The following is a 26,915-nucleotide window of genomic DNA, read 5'->3' as shown; positions in this document are numbered from 1 at the left end:
AATTAAAAAAAGTTTTTTCCTAAACCATTTTGTCCTCTGGGAAGTGGCATTCTCCATCAGTTAAAAATATATTCGTTTTACTGCGACAAATTTCACGAGTGTTAAATCCAGACCAGTAACACCCAACAAGTTTCATGCAACAGAATTATTCTCACTAACGTACGTCTAGGGTGGTCAACATACAGATTAGAACAAGTGTTGACTTCAGGTGTTGAGAACAAATTAATGTCACACACTAGACTGATCTTTGTAAGCGGTATGCCCTTTCAACTTTGGCCTTCTATGAAGGTGTAGTGTAGCGTGCAAGCTCCACAAAAAGCTGTCACCGTTCATGACAAAAGTTCAAAGTGAATATAATGTACATGTACCCTGCATACAAAACCGAATACAGTAAAAAAAATGTGCTTTAGAAAAATAGGATATAAGGCCGTTTTCAGAGAATGACGTCAGGGGAGATCCAATGGAAAATCCCGTGTCACTTTCATTCGCACGACAAGCGCGCCTGGCACAAAATGGATTCCTATGACGGATTGTCACCGTCGTGTTTCCTGAAGTTCTTCAGTAAGTGATTTCGCAGATATTTGTACTGTGATCATTTTGTTCTCAATTTCTGCGCGTTTTGCTCCGTACCTTTGGAACCAGTGAATGTAAGTGAGCGAGTAAAATTACACACAATATTGCTTCTAACAAGTTTATAGTGAATAGAAATTCATTTCCTTTTTCAGAAGGTTGACCAAGTCATATTTTAAAAACCAGGTGCGATAAGTTTCCACTTAGTTTGTGCGCATGCGCTGAAAATCGGTAAAGTCGTGGTCGCTTTGTGTTGCTTGGAATGGCGCCGCCAGCCAGCAAACGACTACAGAGATCTTCCGCATTGTGTAAAGGTTTGTTGAATTTGTGGGCTTTGTTGTGGTCGTGTGCAGAGGGTGACGTCAGGGGAAGTCCCATGGGAATTACCGTTTTTATCTTTAGACACCAGCAGTGCCAAAACCGTTTGGGCCTCTGCCCACAGTCCTTTGTCCGAAAATTCGTTCAGATTTTGAACTCACAGATAAACCCGTAGCCTACTGCGATCATCGCGTTTTCTTTTTCTGCACGTTTTACACCGTGTCTTCAGAACCAGTAAGTTGCCACCAGCTTAACCTTCACTAAATGTCGACATTCAACAGTGATTGGAAGATACTTGCCAATGTGAACCGTGAAAGTAAGAGAAGTCCAATTGGGATTGAGTTTGTGGAATAAGTTTAGTCAAAGACTTTCAGTCTTGATATAAGACCATGCATTTATCTACACTTACTGTGTTGTCACAAATTCACTTTTGTCTTTTTAATTAACTATTATGGTTCAGGGTTTTGCGTGGCAGTGACATTTAGCATTGTTGATCACCTGCCCCGTAGGGTGTCGTTAACAAAGCAAATGCCAAATTGAAAAAAAAGACCTCAACAAAGCACTTTTTTCTAGGAGAGGTGGTGAAAAGAAATAGTATAGTAAAATGGCCGGGAATTGTAGGATGGGGAATTTCCGCAAACGGGAGAACACAACGTCATGAAGAATGTCCATTGCAGTGTCTGCACTGCTCAATAAGATAGCAGCAGCTCCTAACAAATGAAGTCGAGCAGTGACTTCACAACATTGTTGGATCTATCAAACTGTTTTGAAAATTTTAGTCTCTGTTTCAGTTCCCTCCGGAAAAAACTCAAGTGCAGTTTATAGGCTACGAAATAGAATCACGCATTGCCCATTAAAAAGTGAAGATTTTTGTCGAATGGCCCGTTTCGTTGTATGGATTTATGTTCATTGTAACATTACTTTCAAAAAAGGCAACGGATTTGTTTTAGGGCAAAGGCTTTGATTGTCAAGGCAGAGGCCAAGGTCTTGCAAATGATGTCTTTCATCTTCAAGTCTTGCGGCTGAGGTCGAGGCTTTATTAATTAACCTGCAAGGCCAAGACCAGGATTCTCTAGTATAGAGCTACTGCTAAAATGAAGTGGCAATCCATCCTGAAGCCCTCCTAGGCACCCACTATACAGTCATTCACAAAGTTAACGACCACCCAAATGCATTAACCTGAAGAAAAACAAAATTTAAATCAATTAATCATGACAACTTATGTTTATTTTCAATATGTAACCTTAGTGTCTTGATTGAACAGCTACTCGACCACATTTCCATGTTTTGAAATATTAACTAATATTTAGTGAGCCCTCTGTTTCTGATGACTTCGACTGGCATTAGAAAATAAATGTCATACAAGACCTCCCTTTGCACAAGCATTCAGTCAAATAGGCTCATAAAAATACTCTGAGGTTATGGACCTCTGTACAAAAATATGTTATGTAATCATTCAATGAGATAAGGTAATGCAGGCCCATGACAGAAATATCAAGGAAATTGCAGGTGGTTGTAGACCTCTGCAAATTACTTTAATTAAGAAAAAAAACTTTAGTATTTGAAAGTAAGAGCCCATTTGCATACAGCGCTTGACTGACTATATGTCCAGGTTTTTGTGAATAACATTTTAATATAACAAAAGGATGGTTTGCTTCCATGCTTCCATAGTGATGGACGTCACACCCTGTTGACATGGACCCATAATTTACACTCTAATTGGCAAAATAATGTCAGCTCCTTTATTAGGGCAGTATACCAATAAGATGACGAGCTATCCACAGCACAGGTCAGATCATGTTTTATCTGCCTCAAATTGTTTACAAGGTGTCTGTACAAATCTAGACTAAATCTTTTTCCTCCTCCTTGGTCAAACATGATTTAATAGTTGTATGTTTGCAGAACAGCAAATTTTCAAACAAGTAAAATTTACCTTGAGATTTCAAGAATCGGTGGGCCCTTAATGAGTAGGCTAATGTACTAAAATTGTAAGGTATTTATCCCTCTAAGCCAACGCTAAGGCGTTTGCCCTCAAGCTAAGGCCAAAGTCATAAAATAAAGCTTAAGAACAGCCTAAGGCAAAGGTTCAGTATCAAGGTACTACACCAATGCAACTGCTATTAATCGTTACGAAACGGAGAAGCTTTGTAGTTTGATGTGGAACTGTCTATCCACATCTTGAGTGCTGATCTTTAGGACTTTTTTGCTTTCAAGTCTTTAAGGCACATTTTACGTTATTATAAATTAAAAAAAGTTTTTTCCTAAACCATTTTGTCCTCTGGGAAGTGGCATTCTCCATCAGTTAAAAATATATTCGTTTTACTGCGACAAATTTCACGAGTGTTAAATCCAGACCAGTAACACCCAACAAGTTTCATGCAACAGAATTATTCTCACTAACGTACGTCTAGGGTGGTCAACATACAGATTAGAACAAGTGTTGACTTCAGGTGTTGAGAACAAATTAATGTCACACACTAGACTGATCTTTGTAAGCGGTATGCCCTTTCAACTTTGGCCTTCTATGAAGGTGTAGTGTAGCGTGCGAGCTCCACAAAAAGCTGTCACCGTTCATGACAAAAGTTCAAAGTGAATATAATGTACATGTACCCTGCATACAAAACCGAATACAGTAAAAAAAATGTGCTTTAGAAAAATAGGATATAAGGCCGTTTTCAGAGGATGACGTCAGGGGAGATCCAATGGAAAATCCCGTGTCACTTTCATTCGCACGACAAGCGCGCCTGGCACAAAATGGATTCCTATGACGGATTGTCACCGTCGTGTTTCCTGAAGTTCTTCAGTAAGTGATTTCGCAGATATTTGTACTGTGATCATTTTGTTCTCAATTTCTGCGCGTTTTGCTCCGTACCTTTGGAACCAGTGAATGTAAGTGAGCGAGTAAAATTACACACAATATTGCTTCTAACAAGTTTATAGTGAATAGAAATTCATTTCCTTTTTCAGAAGGTTGACCAAGTCATATTTTAAAAACCAGGTGCGATAAGTTTCCACTTAGTTTGTGCGCATGCGCTGAAAATCGGTAAAGTCGTGGTCGCTTTGTGTTGCTTGGAATGGCGACGCCAGCCAGCAAACGACTACAGAGATCTTCCGCATTGTGTAAAGGTTTGTTGAATTTGTGGGCTTTGTTGTGGTCGTGTGCAGAGGGTGACGTCAGGGGATGTCCCATGGGAATTACCGTTTTTATCTTTAGACACCAGCAGTGCCAAAACCGTTTGGGCCTCTGCCCACAGTCCTTTGTCCGAAAATTCGTTCAGATTTTGAACTCACAGATAAACCCGTAGCCTCCTGCGATCATCGCGTTTTCTTTTTCTGCACGTTTTACACCGTGTCTTCAGAACCAGTAAGTTGCCACCGGCTTAACCTTCACTAAATGTCGACATTCAACAGTGATTGGAAGATACTTGCCAATGTGAACCGTGAAAGTAAGAGAAGTCCAATTGGGATTGAGTTTGTGGAATAAGTTTAGTCAAAGACTTTCAGTCTTGATATAAGACCATGCATTTATCTACACTTACTGTGTTGTCACAAATTCACTTTTGTCTTTTTAATTAACTATTATGGTTCAGGGTTTTGCGTGGCAGTGACATTTAGCATTGTTGATCACCTGCCCCGTAGGGTGTCGTTAACAAAGCAAATGCCAAATTGAAAAAAAAGACCTCAACAAAGCACTTTTTTCTAGGAGAGGTGGTGAAAAGAAATAGTATAGTAAAATGGCCGGGAATTGTAGGATGGGGAATTTCCGCAAACGGGAGAACACAACGTCATGAAGAATGTCCATTGCAGTGTCTGCACTGCTCAATAAGATAGCAGCAGCTCCTAACAAATGAAGTCGAGCAGTGACTTCACAACATTGTTAGATCTATCAAACTGTTTTGAAAATTTTAGTCTCTGTTTCAGTTCCCTCCGGAAAAAACTCAAGTGCAGTTTATAGGCTACGAAATAGAATCACGCATTGCCCATTAAAAAGTGAAGATTTTCTCGAATGGCCCGTTTCGTTATATGGATTTTGGTTCATTGTAACATTACTTTCAAAAAAGGCAACGGATTTGTTTTAGGGCAAAGGCTTTGATTGTCAAGGCAGAGGCCAAGGTCTTGCAAATGATGTCTTTCATCTTCAAGTCTTGCGGCTGAGGTCGAGGCTTTATTAATTAACCTGCAAGGCCAAGACCAGGATTCTCTAGTATAGAGCTACTGCTAAAATGAAGTGGCAATCCATCCTGAAGCCCTCCTAGGCACCCACTATACAGTCATTCACAAAGTTAACGACCACCCAAATGCATTAACCTGAAGAAAAACAAAATTTAAATCAATTAATCATGACAACTTATGTTTATTTTCAATATGTAACCTTAGTGTCTTGATTGAACAGCTACTCGACCACATTTCCATGTTTTGAAATATTAACTAATATTTAGTGAGCCCTCTGTTTCTGATGACTTCGACTGGCATTAGAAAATAAATGTCATACAAGACCTCCCTTTGCACAAGCATTCAGTCAAATAGGCTCATAAAAATACTCTGAGGTTATGGACCTCTGTACAAAAATATGTTATGTAATCATTCAATGAGATAAGGTAATGCAGGTCCATGACAGAAATATCAAGGAAATTGCAGGTGGTTGTAGACCTCTGCAAATTACTTTAATTAAGAAAAAAAACTTTAGTATTTGAAAGTAAGAGCCCATTTGCATACAGCGCTTGACTGACTATATGTCCAGGTTTTTGTGAATAACATTTTAATATAACAAAAGGATGGTTTGCTTCCATGCTTCCATAGTGATGGACGTCACACCCTGTTGACATGGACCCATAATTTACACTCTAATTGGCAAAATAATGTCAGCTCCTTTATTAGGGCAGTATACCAATAAGATGACGAGCTATCCACAGCACAGGTCAGATCATGTTTTATCTGCCTCAAATTGTTTACAAGGTGTCTGTACAAATCTAGACTAAATCTTTTTCCTCCTACTTGGTCAAACATGATTTAATAGTTGTATGTTTGCAGAACAGCAAATTTTCAAACAAGTAAAATTTACCTTGAGATTTCAAGAATCGGTGGGCCCTTAATGAGTAGGCTAATGTACTAAAATTGTAAGGTATTTATCCCTAATAAATAAAAATATATTTGTTTCACTGCGACACATTTCACGAGTGTTAAATCCAGACCAGTAACACCCAACAAGTTTCATGCAACAGAATTATTCTCACTAACGTACGTCTAGGGTGGTCAACATACAGATTAGAACAAGTGTTGACTTCAGGTGTTGAGAACAAATTAATGTCACACACTAGACTGATCTTTGTAAGCGGTATGCCCTTTCAACTTTGGCCTTCTATGAAGGTGTAGTGTAGCGTGCGAGCTCCACAAAAAGCTGTCACCGTTCATGACAAAAGTTCAAAGTGAATATAATGTACATGTACCTTGCATACAAAACCGAATACAGTACAAAAAATGTGCTTTTGAAAAATAGGATATAAGGCCGTTTTCAGAGGATGACGTCGGGGGAGATCCAATGGAAACTCCCGCGCCACTTTCATTCACACGACAAGCGTGCCTGGCACAAAATGGATTCCTAGGACTGATCGTCACAGTCGTGTTTCCTGAAGTCTTCAGTAAATGATTTCAAAGATATTTGTACTGTGATCATTTTGTTCTCAATTTCTGCGCGTTTTGCTCCGTATCTTTAGAACCCTGTGAATGTAAGTGAGCGAGTAAAATTACACACAATATTGCTTCTAACAAGTTTATAGTGAATAGATATTCATTTCCTTTTTCAGAAGGTTGACCAAGTCATATTTTTAAAACCAGGTGCTGTAAGTTCACCCCTTCCTCTTAGTTTGTGCGCATGCGCTGAAAATCGGTAAAGTCGTGGTCGCTTTGTGTTGCCCGAAATGGCGACGCCAGCCAGCAAACGACTACAGAGATCTTCCGCATTGTGCAAAGGTTTGTTGAATTTATGGGCTTCAGATTTCATTAAGTGATGTGTTTCATGTTAACTATAAGTTAATTTTTGGAAAAAATGGACTGAAAGATGTCTTTATACTTCTTATTTCCGACCGTAAAAAAAGGTATTTTTCACTCGAAAATTTGAATTGTTCTCCAGCTTTTTCACACATGCTGCATATCTTCATAATTGAAAGAGTGTTTGAAAAAGGTTACCAATCATATGTTTAAGCTACTGTGAATCGTCTTTTGTTAGTTTGATCAATTTCAATTTTGGATCTCTGTCGACCGGTCGGCCATGATGTATGCATGTGTGCACATACCTCTCTCTCTGGTAGACTGCCTGTTGAAAGGATTACGGTGCCCTCTCATTTATACTTTTCTAAGAACAAAAAAAAGGAAACTGCCAAAGAAATGAAAATTAAAAATGAAATGGAAAATAATTATATTCTTGAGAAAATAAATTGAACCTCCCCCAGCCGTTAAATGATTTTCCTTTTAACTAGACGGTTTGCCCCCCCCCCAATCTGGCTACGCCCATGCATATTTTTAACCAATGTGTGTTGCCATTTTGGACCAACCTCGATGCCGACAACATTCTAATTTCAACAGGCACAGAGAAAAAATGAAGTGAAGGTGATAGGGAAACCCGCACACTTTCATCACCTGGATTGAAATCCCTAGGCTCCTTGACCTCACAACTATGCGCTCCCACTTGTCATAAACCACCCATACAGTGCAGGACGCTGGGAAGGGCAAATACAACATATGTTTTTTGTCTAGAACGTATTGGATGGAGTCTTTAAAACACGGGTCGACACTTCCGGCTCGGTGCGCATGACACGTGTGCACTTATATTGGTTTGAGCGTTCAATGCTGTGAGGTATTTCATACGTTGTGTTTGTAAAAGTAGTTTTTAATCTCCCATTTTGAGTATTATAAATTAATAGATTTTGACTGATGAAAGTTCAAGATTTAGTGTAATTTTCAAGTCCGCTTGCTTGTGTTTGGCACTAGGAAAATGGAGGAAGGAATTACAAACAGCTTACCATTCATCTGAATGTGATGAAAAAAGTTTCAACCAAACGTTTCAACAAAAGAAAACAAGTTTTTTTGAAATGTAACATCCATTTCTGTTTCAATTAGCAATGTAAAACTAAATCCGAATGCATTTCATCCTAGGATGCATTTGAAAACGGCACGCTTTATAGGGCTTACGAAACAATTGAAATATTCGCTGCGGTGGGATATCAATTTGACGCAGAGACAAGATCTTATAACTCGCCGCTGCGAGATACACATTCAACTATCCAAATCGCCATGGCGAGATAATACATGCAACTCTAAAACGAATTTTGGAAGTGGCCTTTATACGCTTCCGTATGTTCTCAAATGAAATCGGATCTACTTTAAAAGATATCCCACACACAAGAAAGTAATTTTTTAGTCGTCAAACTCGCCACTCCAGGCTGTTGAAAGAGTACAGGTCGTGTGCAGAGGATAACGTCAGGGGAAGTCCAATGGAAATTCCCTATTCTTTATCTTTAGACGGCTACCGTGCATAAACGGTTTTGTCTTTTGCCCATAGTCCTTTGTCAGAGAAATGGTTAAATGTAGCTTACCGAGATCATTGCGTTTTCTTTTCCTGCGTGTTTTACACCGTGTCTTCAGAACCAGTAAGTTGGCACCAGTTTAACCTTCACAAAATGTCGACATTCAACGGTGATTGGAAGATACCTCCCAATGTGAACCCGGAAATTAAGAAAAGTCCAATTGAGTTTGTTAAATAAGTTTAATCAAAGACTTTAAGTCTTGATTTAAGACCATGCATTATCTACATGTACTGTGTTCTCACAAATTCACTTTTCTCTTTTAAGGAAGAAACCACATGATGCTGACAGCAGCACTTCAGATGTCACTGAGTAAGTATTAAAGATTGAAACCACAACTTCCATCAACTTCAGAAAACAATGAATACCATGGTGAACGGTATCTTCATGTCAATGAACTCAAAGCAAAATCTCTAAGCAACCCAGTTTTGTGTCATTGAAACCATTTGGTGCATGTTGTACTTTACACTGTGTCAAAGGTTTCGCCATTCCACCCTTCTCGTCACCCGTTAGAGAAATTCTTTAGATGGGAGGGTAGGTTATAATTGGGTGTGGTAGGGGTTTTGATTAAGTACAGTGAGCTAGCAAATACATGTATGGAGCCCATATACGTTCTACTGAAATCCTTGTATTTGGGACACTAATGCACACTTTCTTTTTAAATGGGGCTTACTGTTCATTTATTTACTTCTTTAAAACAAATTGAACCTGAAACATTGCTTAATTAGCATGAAAGAGAAATTTCATGCAAAAATGACTTTCACAAATCTGAAATTAATCAAAGACCACATAGTAGTCTTTAGGTAAAAAACGAACATAGAACATGAGACAAAATAGTTTAGCGTTTTAAATCAGAAAATTAATTAAAAGGAATAATACTCATTTACGAGTACAATTTTTATAGTCTTATCTTATATTTTTCTGACAATAACTGCATCAGACGCTATATATACTCTCATTCCGAAGTATTTACATGAAGTTGAAGTAAATGAACAAAGCGGCCTTATGAGAACAGGAAAAAGCAACCCTGAAGGTCAAATAATTGTTTTTCCCTATCTCCATTGCATAACGTTACTTGAACGACACGGAAATAAGAATCCTGTTTTCCAAGGGTTGTTTTAGTATAAGAAATTATTCTCCCCAAAGTAGTAGAGCTTGAAGCGATAGCCTCATGTAAAAATCCCCATAGGTAGACCGAGCGAAGGTTTCAGAAGCTCACAGCGATGACTTTCTTTAACACCTTAGGAATTGATTATGGATTTGTTAGGGTGGATATAGAAATAGTTTGTTGGTGATGGTGGTTGCCAAGGATTGTGCGTTTCATAATATTTTTGTATCTTGATGCTGTTCATTACATGTACCTTAAATTTGATTATGTGTTTGATAAACTGGATCAATTTCACACAAGTTAACGTTTCTGAACAGATCACAAGCTGATCACATTGAAAATATGCCAATATATGTGTCACAAAAGACGGGTAAAATAAAGTTGACGTGTTTCTTTAAATGAATGGCGTTGCACATACAGATCAGCACCACTGCGTAGTTCATTGGTTGATTCGTTGCCTCCCATCTTTAATTTGTGTACATTGCTTTGCTCTATTTTTTCAGCGTTCTTCATTGCCGCAACAGGAAACAGTGAAGAGCAGACCTTGTTCTTAGAACGAGGTTGCCAAGGCATTGTACCTTGCAACCCTAATGCCTCCAGTGAATACACGTTTGATGACCTAGAAGGCGTCTACTGGTACTTTGGTCAGTATGACCGAGACCATTTCATATTCTCTCACTTCCAAGGGAACCTCTATGAGGGAGAAGATATCCCTAAAGGCATGTATAATATCAGTAATGACTTCAGTTTGATCATTCAGAACGTCACCGACTCAGATGAAGGGACGTATTATTACAAGGTTGAGCCACTCGTGCATGCGACAATATACACAGGATCCGCGGAGGTAGCCGTTAAAGGTTAGTGGAATCATCCAAGCTTGAACTATATAAGACAAGTAAGACACGAATTGCAGATGATACACGTGGACGATTTTGGTCTTGAAACTTTGGTCATTAGCAATGAAAAGTTTGTCGTAGATTTTCAGGGCAATGAAACCTTTCCTTCAACGCCGTCTTCCTAAATGATATGCAAATGCATGGGTAAATATACTGCTGTAGTTTTTTCAGCATGTTCTCCGGACTTTTTCAACATAACAGTTACCACAAAACAGCCGTTTCCCGTCGTTCCTGGATGTGACCCACGTCCATCGGTACTTGCCGATTCCTGTATTGTACACGACCCATACGATATACAGACTGTCAGCCTGACATGTGAATTAAACCATGCCAAACCTCCGGTAGACCTCCAGTGGTTCCGTGTGTTTGATGATGGTCACACAGAACACATAGAAGCGACTCTTACTACGAAGCTGCTTGTACATAAACCAGGTGAGTTGATGGTTTGTATTACCTCATATCAGTCCGTGTATCTGTCTTATTCGCAGGAATAATCAACTTTGTAAGTTTGTGTTGCTTGCATTAACATGGTCGAAATGAATTCAATGTCATCTCAGTCCTTCAAACCTTCATTCTTACACGTAAAGTTAGGTCTATTATATTTCAATGCCTTTTCATAGTATGAATTTCATTTACATTTATGTCCAAGTGGGAAAATAAAAGTCGCTATCGCATTCATAAGCCTGTTACCCTGAGATTTCAGCGAGCGCTCCATTTTTCTTCAGAAAATCCATTCAATATGCCTATAAAATACTGTAGGCTGAGAACTACAAACACGAATATGTGTGAAAAAGTGGCAGAAAATTTTGCTTATATCACATATTTTACGAACAATTTAGTAGGCATCTGCAGCCCATCAACGCTTAGATAGAGTGATAGAAGGATTATCAACATCAGCAAATAATTATGTTTATACAGTGAATGTGTCGTTATTAAGCTGTCGTTCCTTATCTTTTTAGACTTCGTTTAAGATGCTCCTTTAATTTCATTAGGTTTGTTTTTCATCGACAACACTTACACTTCATTATCGTCCTTCCATCTCTTACCAACGAGCGATAACATCACGCGATACAGATGTGAAGCCTATGGCGTAGCGCTTGGGGATAGGAATGGAAGTCACGTTTCAGTCACTGTCAGCAAAGACGCCTTTCCGTCTCATGCAGGTCGGTAAAGGGATAGCTTGTCTTTTTAACCCTCTCTCCGCATTTGACTACATTCTGTGTAGGCCCATTTCGAGGCTTTAAATGAATTTGCATGTCCATACCTCCACATGAAGTTTACACAATTTCAGAAAATCGAAAGCAACAACCATTGAGCAAAAGACTGCTTATTAGGGAACTATATTTTAACCAAATGACGTGCATAAAGTATATAGTTATAGCTATATACTTTATGCACGTAAAAGATTAATGAGTAAAAAGTTCCTTGAAGAAACAAAATGTACCGGTAAAGTGCTTATACAGGATTTTAGACCATTTGGTTTGGTTTAGCTGCTTTGATAGTTGATATACTTAATATCAACATGAATAGCTACTAGTGTGCATCGAGCATGTTGATATCTGGTTTAGTTCCTCATCAGAGGGCACAGTAGGGCCAATATCACTCAGGGCGTTATGAAACACATAATCGGCTATGAGACCTAACTGCTGAGTGACAGACGAGCAAAATAAGGTTTAATATTTGTTTCGTTTTTGAAAGCTGAAAGTCAGGCTTCGTGGCGTGCATTTTAATATAAAAACCGTAAACGCAGATACCTTTCGCGATAAGCATAAATGTGACAGCTGGTTAAGTCATTTTGACGCACAACTAAAAGTCAATTAAGATCGAAATCTATGGAAATTATAAAAAGGTTTACTTGAGGTGTTCCATTAAAGACATTTATTGTCTGGACTCCTTATCTGGTATTGATTTTGTTTTATCAAGATTGGAAGGCTTTCTTAGATCGTGGCCGACGTGGCATTGTACCTTGCTCCCCTGATGCGGCTTGGGCACACCAACGTGGAGACCTACAAGGCGTGTACTGGTATTTCCGCCAGAGAGACAGGGAACACGTTATTTTCTCCTACTTTCAAGGTGCAACTGTGCCCCTAGACGGTATTCCTGAAGGCATGTACAATGTCACCAGCAACTTCAGTTTGATCATTCAGAACGTCACCGACTCACACGAGGGGACTTATCATTACGTAGTTGAGTCGAAAGTTGGTCAAATAGACAAGGGATCCGTGGAGGTAGTTATTACAGGTTAGTGAAATTGAATTTGCTTCACACAAAAACCAAGAAAAATTGTTATGAATTGCAATTGCAATGCCAATGATTGTTCCTAATCATTTATCGTGCATATGTATATAATATGCGACCACTACATTTAGTTTAACTGTGCATTTTTCCCACTGGCAGTGACTGCACCCCAACCGTTTCCCGTCGTTCCTGGATGTGACCCACGTCCATCAGGACCTGATACTTGCATGTTACAAGTACCGTACGACACAATGACTGTCAACCTTACATGTCAAGTCGACCATGCCAAACCTCCGGTAGACCTCCAGTGGTTCCGTGTGTATAATGGTTACACCGAGCACGTAGAATCTACTACTGCTACTACGATGTTAGTTTATCAACCAGGTGAGGTTTTGGTGACTCATATTTCTTCATCTGCGTCTGCCAACTTATATGAGTTCCTACACTGTAAACCGTGTTTGAATATGTGAGGCCATGACCCATACTAATGGAATTCTTTGAGCCCACCCATGAAAAGAGCACTGTTCAATTCCCTAATTGAACTTAATCCTTAGCCCAACTTCAATAAAGTAATTCTAGAGCACTATCCGTCCGAGATCTGAAAAGATCTCAAAATGATGGTGCTTTAGTGATACGCATTGAAATATCGATAAAAAATGTTTTTTTAAAGCAGCAATTTTAACTTTGTCACGGTGATGCTTTCAGATAGACCAACCTAAATCCAGACTTGCACAAAACAGGGCCAATCCAGGCAATACGTGAATGCAGAAGAAAAGAATGCGAACCCTATATAGGCAGGTGTCTGATCCGTGAAGTTTAATTTTTCAGGTTCATCTTTTGACAACACTTACGTGTCATCATCGATGTTCCATCTGTCACCAACAAGTAACGACAGCATGGTGTACAGGTGTGATGCTTATGGCGTAGCTCTAGGGGACAAGAATGGAAGTCACGTTTTAGTCACCGTCAGTAGAGACCAACTATCGATTGATACAGGTGAGACACGAGTCGCTTTCACTTTCACCATGAAAAGGGTTTGTGACATTCGTCAAGTTTTAAAACAATTACTCTTTGTAACATAAATCTGGTAATATGAAGTGATATTCTGTCGGTTTTAATCTAGGTCCACGTCGTAACAAAATCACCGCGCTGATACAGTGCTCAGTAAGTCACAGCTTCAAAACCCGACTCAGTTGTTTTCTGTGTTGAAAACAATATTTTTTGTGTGAGATTGATAAGAAATGTATGAAGTGGGCTAGTTTAATAATGTGTTAAATTTAAGCGGAATAATAACGATTAATTCACGGGATATAAACCATTAAATTGAAAATAACTAAGCGAAGAGAGCATTATACAGTTTTACTATATTTTTTGTACGAATGGGCAATTAAGTAGCTTAAGGAAACAACTGTCTGTTTTACCCTGTACATCTCATTCAGGTACGACTCAAGAGACGGCGAGCAGCAGTCCTCCAAAAAATGTTCAAACTGCTCCGATTGTCTTGGCGGTGATATTTGGCTTGCTTTCACTTTTCTTCGTTATCATTCTGCTGGTAAGAGGATGATTAGAAAGTCACTCAAACAGTGTGCCGATTGCGTGCACACAGACCATATTATGGTTTGCTCATTTCATAATGTAAACACTCTAAATACGTCGCTATTATGCGCGTGGTTTAGTGCACATAAGGGCATTAGGCCCTATGGCCAAAGAAAATTCTTGTTCAATATCACCAAACGTTGTTGACATTCTAACTGTACCATGGAATTACTTTCTAATGAAAATGCTCTTTACATCGTCGTGGATTATAGTGTACACAAGCCCATTATTGCCAAAAAACGTCGTTTTCAAGAATAGTTCTATCATGAGATGAAGTACGCATTATGCATGAAAATGAAATGGTGAAAAAAATCCTCGGGAAATGTCTTCATTACCTGCATTTTCTGCAAATCATAGTTGCAATCAAATGCCTGCAAAGATTATATGTACAAACGCTAGACAACGCGAGCTACTTGGTGACTCGCTTACAGTTTGGCGAAAGGATCAAAACACTGGGTAAAAAGGGAGTACAAATAACATTTTCCACAATCTTTCGGTAAAATAAAACAAGTTTGCCCATAAGGAGAGAACCAGTGCGGATGGGTAATCTATTTGCCCAATAGTTAGGCGGTTCATTCACCTGGTACCCAAGGTTGGTTAAAATTGCCCTGCATATAAATACTTAAAGCATATGACTCGATGAGCACGCCCCACGTCTAGAAATTCATAACGTTTATAACAAAGAAATCAACATTAAAATGTTTTAGATAACATTTTTACAGCCACTGTACTATTAGGCTGCCAATGGACCTGACTGGCCATCAGTACCTCATTTACAATCATGGCTCAGACACAGAGGTGGCAGGAAGTCACATTTTGCAAGTCCAAGTCAAGTCACAAGTTATTTGGTATAAACACAAGTCAAGTCAGAAGTCTCTTTGTCCAAGTAAAAGTCTAGCTTGCACATTATTTTGTCCAGCTGTTATAATAAAAAACAACCAGGCGTCAACTTTCGAAGTTACCAGTTACGAGTTATACAAATGTATAGGGATGGTCGAGTAGCATCTGACTTGAGTTGGTAACAAGTCATTTTTTGCAAGTCCAAGTCAATTCAAAAGCCAAATTTTTGCACGTCCAAGTCAAGTCACAAGTCAAAGCTGGTATTTACAAGTCAAGTCACGAAAATAGCGATTCGAGTCCGACTCGAGTCCAAGTCACATGATTCGAGCCACCAACTCTGCTCAGACAATGAGATTTGTACGAGAGATTCCCAGAATGTCCGACTGATGAGCTTTAAATGTACTGTCCACATTTTGCCGTCATGTGCAAACAGTAACTGACGAAGATAGTTTCAGCCTAAGCTCCCTGCTAAATTATTCTCTCTGGCAAGCTGTCACTTTTATGTAAACATCAGAAAAATTGAAATTTAAAGACGATTTATTCTAGAAAATAAAAGCGCGTTGTGTTGACACGACACGTTCGCGCGCGGTTACTGATACCGTAATTCGTTAGTTCGTCGTTCCAGCATGTGACATCGCGTAGCTGCATTCAACTGAACGTGGAACCTTTGCCGGCGACGGCAAATCATCGTCCATATATTTTGAATTGGCAAGCTCGGTGGTTAAGACGTCTGCACTAGTAAGCAGGAGGTCGTGGGTTCGAGTCCCACCCGAGTAAGCTTGTGAATTTTTTCGCAAGCTCTCGGAAAAGCACTGAGCATACAGTGTTTACTGATATATATGTTGGGTAATGGCAAAACTGGTTATATTAATTAACATTTCCCCAACGCAAAAATACATTTTGTAAATACATGGATTCTGAACTCACCGCATTTGCGGAGATAGTATTTCCGGCCAATTTCAGAAAAAATTGCGCTATTTAATTTGGCTTAGATTTTTAAAACGACTTAAAACCTGGTTTCATTTTCACAGTAACAAGTATTCAACTTCGTTTTTCATCCTTCAAATAGATTAATGTGCGTTGTGTCTCATTCAAGCGGTTACAAATAAGTGATTAGGATTTCGGTTTGACGTATACGTTGCCAGTTATAACAAAAATGTGAATTCTTATTCGCCAAAAATAATTATGTCTTTTACTGTGACTCTTAAGAATTGAGTATTCATGTTCATTTGCTGTCATTCAAATTTGCAAAAAATTGCGTTCAATTCGATTAGAAGATACAAGGTTGCACAAATCATGACACACTTTGAATGGTAACAAATTTAATGTTACTCATGAAGGATTATGAATTGTACACTCATTATAATCCTTCAAATTTTCAAGAATTTTCTAAGCTTTCTCCTCATTGTAACAAGACGTGTGTGTACTTTAATTAACTTTGCTGTATGACGTGATTGTGGCAAAACCCTAGTACAAGAAGGAAGGTTCCCTTAGCCTTGGTGTTTGAATAGGATTCGTACAATAGTCGGTATGTTTCCAAAGACAACATGAGTGGTTTATTTTATTATTGAGTATTCAAACATGTAGCCAATCAACTAAACATTTTTAAGAATATTACTTCTGTCAGCACACAAAAGAATTCCAATTCTTGACCAGGCATACCATAAATAACACTTCGTGCGAAATTGCCCGCACATTTTGCAAAATAGATTGAGTTAGAAAAAAATCAAATATAATGTTCATTCTATTTCGTTCGAAAACAAATGTTGCTATTACTAATTTATTTACACATTTCCAAAAAAAAAAGACCAGGAATACCTGTAGTTGCAAAACTTGTGGCTCTTGTAAACCCTTAACCGTTTCTGCTTTTGCTTGCCCTTGTAGATACCGAGGATTCGATATCGCCTATTGCCAACAAAGAAAGATGCTACTGAGGACATTGAAATGTCTGTTGCTCCTACCAACGTGGAGACTGACAGTGATGAAATCTCACCATTTCATGCCCAAAACATTGAAATGTCTGTTGCTCCTACCAACGTGGAGACTGACAGTGATGAAATCTCACCACTTCTTGCCCAAAACATTGAAATGTCTGTTGCTCCTACCAACGTGGAGACTGACAGTGAGGAAATCTCACCACTTCTTGCCCAAAACAAGAGTACAGCTGTTAAATATCATTTACTCTAATTATGGTAACAAAAGCATAATATAATATAAGTAGATAAGCCATATTCGTTGAAAATAAGGCCCCGTATGAGAGATAGGGCTTGTATGGAGCTCTGGAAGTGCCATCCTACTTGTCCAGATCCTGACATAATTTATCTCAGGATGATGACATATTACGGGCAATATGGCGAAACCATGAGATGTTTTATCGCAGGACGAAGACATCCTGTAATGGAAATGACAACATATTTATCATGGAAAGACGACATTGTAAAGTGATATGATGACATTATTTGTCAATGGGTGCCTTGACAAACCACCTCGAAAACAGGCGGCCTGAGATGGTAGAGTTTTCAAACCATTGTCCTGTTGCCATAAATGATATTATTTTGATGACGTCTCACTGCCTGTTACAAGTTGTTAAGTATACATCACACTTGGTGATGCAGAGGCTGACATCCTAAGCTAATGATTATCGTCATTATCTGAGGATGTCACCATCCAACTTTTACGGTGTCGTCATTCTATGATAAATTATCTCAGGATGTCGTTATCCAACTTTTCGATGTCGTCATCCCATGATAAATTATCTGAGATTGTCATTGTCCAACTTTTATGATATTGTCATCCGGTGATAAATTATCTCAGGATGTCGACATGTTGCGTTTAATATATCATCGCGAGAAAAACATGTCAGGATCTAAACATGTTGGATGGCACTTCCAGAGCTCCGTAGGCTTGAGATGGACTGAGGGAAGAGGAAGTTGTCAAACTAGATAAGGTAAAACTAGTCGTGTCATGATCCACAATGACCGTATAGAAAAACACCTATTTTTCGTTTCAAACATAGTGTGATATACGCTCTATCGGTGGTCTTTGTTATGACTACGTGAGGCGGCATCAGCAGTAATTGCTGCCACACTAAGCAAGACAGGATCATCAACCGAAATCAAGACAAATGAGGCAGAATCCCGAAATTCACCATAAATTTGACAAACACTGTCTATAAACTTCTACAGAAATTGGGCCCGAGTGACCCTGTGTCACGTTGAGGGATAGACACATGAGGGCCTGAAGTCCAGTCCATAACTATGTACATGAAAGTATTATATGACAAAATACTGAAAAGATTTTACTAACAAAAAGTTTTATGGGACGGCCACGTGTGCCAAGGAATCAACGATGTTCACTGGGCCATAGAATATTTGTTGGAATGGTAATATGCATGCATCGTGCTTGACGTACGACATTACAGAAAAAGTAAAGATGCCACTTCAAGACCGAAGATCCTGTTATTTGTAAGTCAAGGATACGGAACCTAAATGGAACAAAGGGAATCATAGGGGACGCGACACACTGAAACCAGCTGGGCCTGTAGTGCAGTGAGGTGGCGCTGGCATGGACGGGAGGGGTCAATTAGGTTGACATGACTTCGGGTCTTTTCGGGCTGACACCTCTAAAATACCAAACTAATCCAGTTTGTTATTGAAACAGGAAAACTTTGCCCACCTTTCAAAAGGCTTTAACTTGTTGAACCATCAAAAAGAGTATTTTTTTAATTATTATGTATTATGTCTTGATGGACAAAAATACATGTACAATAAATGTCTCTGTTAGAACAGTGACTTTAAGGAATATTAAGTAAAGAACAGGTACGTTCTTGTTGGTCTTTTTCCAACAAATTGCATTTGCGCAAGTATTATTCTTTATGCATGTACACAGTGTGTGTACCCATCGTTTGGAATGCAGCGTCACCGAAGAATGTCGTAAGATGGCAAGGATATATATTTTGATTTCATATTTGGGTCATCCATTCTAGTCTGTCTTTGGTTACAGGTACACAACAGAGATTACACCCTACAATGTAGAAAAGGCGTTAAGCTTTTAAAAATTTCTTAACACTTTTTGAACTTCCTGAATATATGTATTTAAATACTAAGCGAATGCAAAGCTAAACGTATACCACAGAAAAGCATTTAGCCTTTAAATACATTTCTAATCGCACTTTAATAAACATATCGTGGGTTAAACGTGTTAAAAAGTGTTTAAACTTTAATGCCGTCTTTATAGTGTAGCGCTGACCTTCTATCCCTAAAGCTCGTTTGTCATTTTGTTCATAATAAAGAAAAATTGTATCCCTTTGGTTTGAATTTAGGTGAACTGTCCGCCCCTGAGTGGAAGAGGCTGGCGGTTGAACTTGGTTTTACCTCAGACCGCATTGCGTATTTTGAGAGTTTTCGTCCTGGTGAACCTGAGCAAAAAATCTTGCTGATGCTGTCTGAGTGGAGAGGACTGGGATCATCCCTGAAGGACCAGACTTCAAAACTGTGTGATGCATTAGCAGCCATTGACAGAAAGGATATCGTTTATGAATTACAAGGTACATGTAGTGTTGTCATGATCAGAATTGTAGCTTCGGAAATACTTATAGATCACTTCACACTATTTACCTTTTACATCATAACTATGCACTATGGAAAAAGAAATACCCAGACACCTCTAGGCTGAGATTCAGTTTTTTTTTTGTTCGAACTGTTGAGTTAGTAGACAATATCGATTCGATCGTCGGCTTGACAGATTTTGGTTTCTGGACAAATGAAGGAATAAGTTTGCAGAAACGAGTGCTTTTGTATAAAATGTCCAAAGGTCTTTCGAAATGGAACTGAAACGTTCCCTGGACATACTCTTTCTTGAACAGTGTATAATACGGATTCTCTTTTGATAAATGCAGCAGAGTAATGGTTCACGAGACCAATCCTAAAATACACCGTCAGCACACAGTGTCATTCATTAAATCGGCAACAAATCGCTTCAGTCCGAGAATGTTATTGGAAAGTCCATTCAAAGGGAACTTGGGGATAATGTATTTCTAAAACAAAATAGATTTACTGAAAATTAAATAATATATCTTGTGCAAAAAATATACATTTCATGATGTAGAAAAATATTTCTTAATGTATATGAAAATCTTGTAAAACAAAACTTGGAAAAATACATCGAATTAAAAAGAACATGGCAAAATAAATCTCAAAAATTAATTTTTTCCGCATAAAAATGTGCTTCATTTTTTGAAAAAGGCACTAGTTGACTTGAATTGTCAGAGGTGATGTCTTTAGCATCCATATGAAACTTTCTTATGCCTGGTTACTAAAACGGCTCGGGAATGCAAATATTTTGCTCACACTGTTATAATTATTCCAGAATGAGGATTTTTGTGTCTCTCATAGTCATAATATTGCATGCAAAGCTGTCTTCCGGGCAGTATGTCCCTTTTCCCAAACAACCATCTTTTCCGGTAAATTGTAATGACATGGTTTAAAACAGTTTCCACGGCATAGCAACAATGTTAGGGAGAAGAATTTATTACATTATTGCTTATTGCACTTTTATTGTTATACATGTATCCCCGTGACTCTCGGGAACGCTCTATCGTGGTTCGTTTAAATTTACACATATACATAATGTAAACAAATTCTCGGATGCCGATATTTTTTTAGCCCAAGTAACAATTTTACACGAATGTCTGTTAAATTAAGAAAAATCACATAAACTCAGTTTTATAATCATGTCTCAATTTCGAAAGTTTGCTTTGTTCAGTGTTACTACATGCATTAGGCATTAGTGCGTCGTATTGAAGAGCTATATCCTTACAATTTTGTTGCTAGGGTTGACTGATAAAAAATTCTACAAGATTTCCAAGGACCTTTGTGAAGAAGAACTCGACGAAATAAAAAACAAAAAATCAGATTCGCAAGATTGCGCTTTTAAAATGCTGACAACATGGAGAGCACTACAATCGACTAAGGAAGACTGTCACGAAGTGCTGTGTAGAGCGCTTGACAAGATCGACAAAAAGGATTTGGCTAACAGACTGAGGAAAGGTAACTCGTTCATTGATGGCAGAAAGAGGCTACTGAGAGTGGGACACATGCTAACGCTGGAGTCGGATTCAAAGAAGTTGTTAAGTGAAGAATTCGAACCGTCATGCGATATGATCATCTACAATCAAGAAGAGTTACGGTCACTGAGGGACTATGTAAGAGGAACCGGTGAGTCACGAGATGAACAATTACATGTAGAGACGTTACGCGTGATATGCAGATCACGGGAAGATGTTGATTTGCTTCGAGAAATTATTCAAAGTACTAACATCGATATCTCGAATTTGCTACACCTTCATTATCTGTTATCTAAAAACTGGAAAGAGGAACTGGAAAGCCTCGTGGAAACATTCCAACCCGAGAGAAAATTTCAAACGTTGATTCTAGAATTATACTGGCCTTACAAAGATGATGCCGAATTTGATATGGGGTTTGTGGGTAAATGCGTATATGAAATAACACGTTACTTTCCTGGACAAATGGGACTATCAATTCAGAACATGATTCGTTCATGTGGAGATGTCAAGAGTTTGGTGGATACCCTAAAGGGTTGCGAGCTTAGGGTATTTGGGTGTCCTAAAGCTTATTTGCATGGTCACGTGGGTCTTCTAGCTCCTCTGATAACATCTTGCCTCGAGGAGTTGAGGCTCTATGGCGGTAACCTCACCGATGATGACGTCACTGACCTGATTGGTATCCTCCCCAAAGCCCACCCGTTGAGGAGGCTGAACATACACGGTAACGAGCTCAGTTTGGATGGGATCAGTGACATCACAAGCCATCTTACACTTTTCCCTCAGCTCATCCACCTGGATGTTAGTGATATGGGACTTGATGCGGCTCAAGTGAAGGAGGTGGTTAAGAAAAATCTGCCTCACCTGAAAGAAACTGAAACGGGAAATTTTGAAGCAAAGTAATGGATCTGATATGCCCATCAAAAGAAAGGGGCGATTTTGGGTATTGTGATAAATTGTCCAACTGTAAACATTCATTTATTCCATTTCTTTACCCAGGGTATGCCCAAACAGTTACAAACTGGTTTCCACTGCGGCCCTGTGATCATTACAAGTTCATAAAATAGTTAAAAACTCACAACGAAAAGCAAAAAAGAAAAACCTTGAAATTTATGCTTCCTAAATTATTGCAGGTCTTTTTGTATTCACATAGGTAATGCATGATTGGAAATTTTTTTTCGCAAAATCGATTAAGCATCCCTGCTTACGATTTTTTCTTTTTTTATCTTAGCTAGATTGAGGACCAAAATGTTTATCTATTACTCTGTGTATTATACCTACAAAAGAATGCGATGTATAGTAATGTAAGGCATCTGGTATAACAGTTATTAACATGAATTTTTTTATTACAAGGAAGGGGTGGAGGTAAACGTTTAATTTGACTTATTTTTTGTGTCAACGAAATTTACACTCCCTTGTAAAAACATTAGTCCTTTGAAATGATTTTTAACCAGAGTGACAAATAAGGACTGTATAAAAATGCTCATCGGATGTTTGAGGATAAAAAGCTTTGGTTTATTAATGCTCAGGCTTGTTAACGGAATATCTTGTACATTTCTTTGTCGATTTTAAGTAAGACGATAGAAATGACACACATTGAGCTTAACCTCATGTCCCTCGTTGCGATAGATCATGCATGCGTGATCGTTTAATATTAAAAATGCACTTTAAAGACTGTGAAGACCACATCTTCTGAAATGTTCTTTGACTTTTACTGTCCAAATAGGAATTTACAAAGCAAAATGTCGATATAGGCCTACGCAAAAGTATGATTCAAACACATAAAATGGTTTCAGTTGTAAACATGCATTTATAGCATCTTTACAAATGAAAATGGACTGTTAACTAAATTACGTCCGTAAAGGTCAAGAGTCAGTAGAACACTGGAAAACTGTTGAATTTTAGAGAAAATGGTCTTGTTATTTATTGACAAAGTCTACCAGGTTTCCTAAAAGTAAATCTCCATCCAAGGTGTATCCTTGCTCTTAAATTAGCTTCATATATTGATTGACTATTATGTAACCCACTCTGTGAAATGAGTTGTAAGTCGCCAGAGCCACTCTTGAGTAAAAAGTCCTTTAAAATAATTTTGCAGAGTTTAAATCAGTACAAACCCACAGCATTTTTCACCATGGAGTATCCACTTTCATCGGGATACCAAACTGAGTGATATATCAAAACAAGAAACTGAATTTGCTCTGTCCAGTAGACTAATCCAATTAGACGCCATAAATGCGGTGGCACTGCACTCACATGCACATTCTTCAGCTTGACTCACGCGTCCATTTGGCAAATCCCGACACCCAATTGGTCGAAGAGGCATGTAACGCGCGTACTTCCTGTCCACGAGCGTTGTACCACCGCAGTAATGGCTTCTAATTCTGGTGGTCGAATTACGCTAAACAAATTAAAACTCAAAAAGTGGATCTTGTGACTTAATCATTTTTGCAGAGTGGGTCACATATACATGTATATTAATATCAAAATTATTAATATCAAGGTTTGTAGAGTGAATTGGCCCTTTTCCCATGTGATATGACCACATTATCAAAAGTTACATTTTACCCGTTCATTTTATGCACCTACAGGGTGATGTCGAAGCTGTGGACCCCCTCATTGTCTCAAATTCAGTATCAATGTACATGTATATGTGTATTTATTCATCTTGTAATCAGGTACCCCATATGTAAGAATGATTCTGCCTTAGATGCGGCAAGGTTTAAACCGTAAACAATGCATAATTATGTGAATTAAGATATGAATGAGCAATTTTGATAAGGTTCTTGTTCTTGATCCTGGGCAGTATGTGTGGTATGTGTGGGTGTGTGTGTGATTAAGGCGCTATACAGCTAAAAACTCTGAGCCTTGAATTTGTTAAGTCTTACATTTTAAATAACATTGAATGGATTATGATTATACGACAGAGTTGCAAGTAATCTTAAAAATGTTTTGGGAGATGCACGGAGGAAACTTTGTTCTCCAAAGAGTCATCCCGTCACTGAACAGCCCACCTCACCCATTCTGGAGTGCGGTTTGACTGCTCGAAAGCGCGCTGGTGGCTGAGCCTACCTCTAGCTCTGTAAGCTACCATTGGTTTCCAGTGCACCCACAGAAGAAACAATCAAATGACTTAGGCTGAGTTCCACAATCAACTGCTGGGAGTAGTTTGTTGAATGTACCCTTGGGAATTGTTTTTAAATACCTCGGCGACAGAAGGTTGAGCTCAACATCTACTGTAAAAACGTTTGAATTTTTAATTTGTGCATATTTTTTAAAACTAAATACATGTAGCACTTAATTGCTCACTTCGTTTGATACATATACAATCCGGCCGTCCTGCATTATCTGTTAGTCTCTCAATTGCATCTGTCTTCACTCTTCACTGCTGCCCCCTTGCAGAACAGACCTGTGTTGGACAATCAGTATAAAAGTCAACTGACCTCAGAAAACAACACGTTCAGTAGAGCGAAGTATTTAGGACATTAAGACCACTACTTGACTGTGGATCTAGCTTTCAAATTGAGCGGTTAATTGAATGCTGGTCAACTCGTACGCCGACCAATTCGTACACCGCCCAACTCGTACGCCGCCCAACTTGGGCGGTTCACACGTGCGTCGGAGCATTAACCTCGTACAAGCTTTTGCTACCGTGTTTTCACCAAATTTACCTTTAGATGTAAATCAATTAAATGTAAATAAAATGTAAATTACCAGATAAGCTGATTGTTAGTAACTTTTTTCTTTTTTAGGTCGAGACTGGTATTTTTTAGATTTTGCTTAGATGCATGTATCCTTTTTTTTTTTTTGTATTAAGTCTCTGTAAACAATGTCCGTAAATTTACAGTGTCCGTATTGGACATTTTTACGGAAAATTTCCATTTAGGGAGACCATAAATTTCATTTTTTACGGTGTTTAAAAGAAGTGTTGCCAGCGAGGGCAAAATTTAAAAAAAAATTGCCTTATATAATCTCTTTTTTGAAAATGTGTGGCCCATGGGGCCGTTGGCTCTGAAAAGAGCCGTTTGTTTAGGTGGCTCTGAAAAGAGCCGTTTGGTTTAGACAAAAATTATTAGCATAACAAGGAAAGTGTTCTAACAGTTTACAACCTAGTTGTCGGCCCGCGCTACAAAGCTGAAGCTGCCGACGCGCGAAACACTGCTTTAGAAATAGGTGATGCGTCAAAAGGTTGCCTGTGCTCATTGATCAGTAACAATTTATTCTCTAATTATTCTATCCATATAATATAAAATAACTTTTGGTCACAAAAACGTCATTTTTGGTAGCTCCCATATCCTGGGAGCTTGCCCTTTATTACTAACTGCAACACAACACAACCGTCAACATTACCCAGCCAATTTTACAATTGAATCGGAACTTCTCTAGAGCTTTGCCGTCCGTACTTAAATTACTCAAATCTTCATTCACACGATTTGGGGGTGTGGGATCCCTGTTATCAGTCAAGGTAATGTTGGGAATTATTAAGGATGTTTCTAATAACATTACTAGGCGTACGAGTTGGTAGGCGTACGAGTTGGCTCGCGTAGGGTTTGACCAAACTGCACTCGAGTTGATCGGTGTACGAGTTGTGGCGTACGAGTTGACCTGCTTCGGGTTATTTGAAGGCGTGGTCTCTCCTCGATCTCCACATATCCCGGCCGGGGGACTCATCCAGTTTGCAACCTACACACCCTCTCCTAGCTGCAATCTGAGATAGTGTGAAAATAATTCGTGACATTGAGTTGCTTTTAGCCTCAGTCGACATGTATCATAAAAATTAGCTGCAGTAGACAGGGGGACATTCAACAATGTTCAAACCAACTCTTCCCGATACTTGTTACCAACAGTCACATCTCAACCAAATGAATGTGAGATTGGAAACAAAATATTTGTCATGTGTGGTCTTAATTAGCTTGAGGGGGTTGTAGTAAAAAATGGAACAAACATTTGAAGAGATGCGATTATTATTTTTTCAGAAACAATCGTTTGCCTCAACTGCGCATGAACCGAACCGAAAATAATATGACGCATTAAATTTTACCACCCACTTTGTTTGAGGGCGCCCTCTTTTGAGTGCCATTAAGTATGACATGGCGGACGATTTGAAGCTGTGATTGTGAACAGCTTTGAGGTACATGTAGTACATCTTTTCGTACCTCCATGGTATTCGTAAGACTGGAGTAAGACTAGGACATTAATCTAATTAAAGCCTACCTCTGAATATTGTACTTGTAACGGGTATGGGGGAAGAATTCCATATACGAAGTTCACTGTAATATCGCGTAATTACTACAAAAGTATCCTTACTTTGATCGCTGAATGAAGACGGTTCCAATAGGCATTGAAGAGCTGAACATCATAGGACAGAAATGTGGAGTTTTGGGCACACCTTTGGAGCTACACATGGACCAGGTTTACATCGACAGGCGGCCATCTTTGCTTCTGAAGAACATGGCGAATGCGCACGACGTGTGCGCATGAACCGAATCATATCCGGAAAGAACCCTTATGTAACAGGGATTGGCCTGCCACAAGCATTGAGGTAATTTCATGCATGAATCCGCAACACGAGGAGTGCAGAGGGCCGTCATCTGTCTGGATGGATCTACACAGTTCACGAAATGCCGCGCAATGTGCCCTACTGTACATGTACAATTTTTACTTGGGGGAAAATAGTGCGTGTTTTGCGACAATTTTTAAGTTGGACAATT

General features: G+C 38.8%; 1 protein-coding gene across 1 annotated transcript; it reads left to right on the top strand.

The window, feature by feature from the left end:
- On the top strand, window positions 1-24,925 carry LOC147796616 (uncharacterized). The gene is made up of 12 exons (XM_087146855.1): window positions 1-3,691; window positions 8,736-8,780; window positions 10,080-10,433; window positions 10,674-10,904; window positions 11,465-11,635; window positions 12,396-12,713; window positions 12,870-13,094; window positions 13,539-13,706; window positions 14,150-14,262; window positions 17,031-17,304; window positions 19,468-19,692; window positions 20,978-24,925. The coding sequence occupies exons 1-12, from the start codon at window positions 3,571-3,573 to the stop codon at window positions 22,108-22,110; spliced, it is 3,378 nt and encodes a 1,125-aa protein (XP_087002981.1). The 5' UTR covers window positions 1-3,570; the 3' UTR covers window positions 22,111-24,925.
- The last annotated feature ends 1,990 nt before the right edge of the window (window positions 24,926-26,915 follow it).

This window comes from Acanthaster planci, linkage group LG15 (genome assembly GCF_054643075.1).
Source record: "Acanthaster planci isolate LZ-2023a linkage group LG15, COTS_SCS, whole genome shotgun sequence".
Taxonomy (NCBI): domain Eukaryota; kingdom Metazoa; phylum Echinodermata; class Asteroidea; order Valvatida; family Acanthasteridae; genus Acanthaster; species Acanthaster planci.
The sequence above is the reverse complement of the archived record's forward strand: the minus strand, read 5'-3'. Positions and strand labels throughout refer to the sequence as shown.

What these genes read in the sequence shown, in the direction of transcription:
- LOC147796616 (XM_087146855.1), top strand. Translation starts at nt 3,571, where the DNA reads ATGACGTCAGGGGAGATCCAATGGAAAATCCCGTGTCACTTTCATTCG. An exon ending in AGCACTTCAGATGTCACTGA is followed by an intron (nt 8,781 to 10,079) that starts GTAAGTATTAAA and finishes CTATTTTTTCAG; the next exon opens with CGTTCTTCATTGCCGCAACA. An exon ending in TATCGTTTATGAATTACAAG is followed by an intron (nt 19,693 to 20,977) that starts GTACATGTAGTG and finishes TTTTGTTGCTAG; the next exon opens with GGTTGACTGATAAAAAATTC.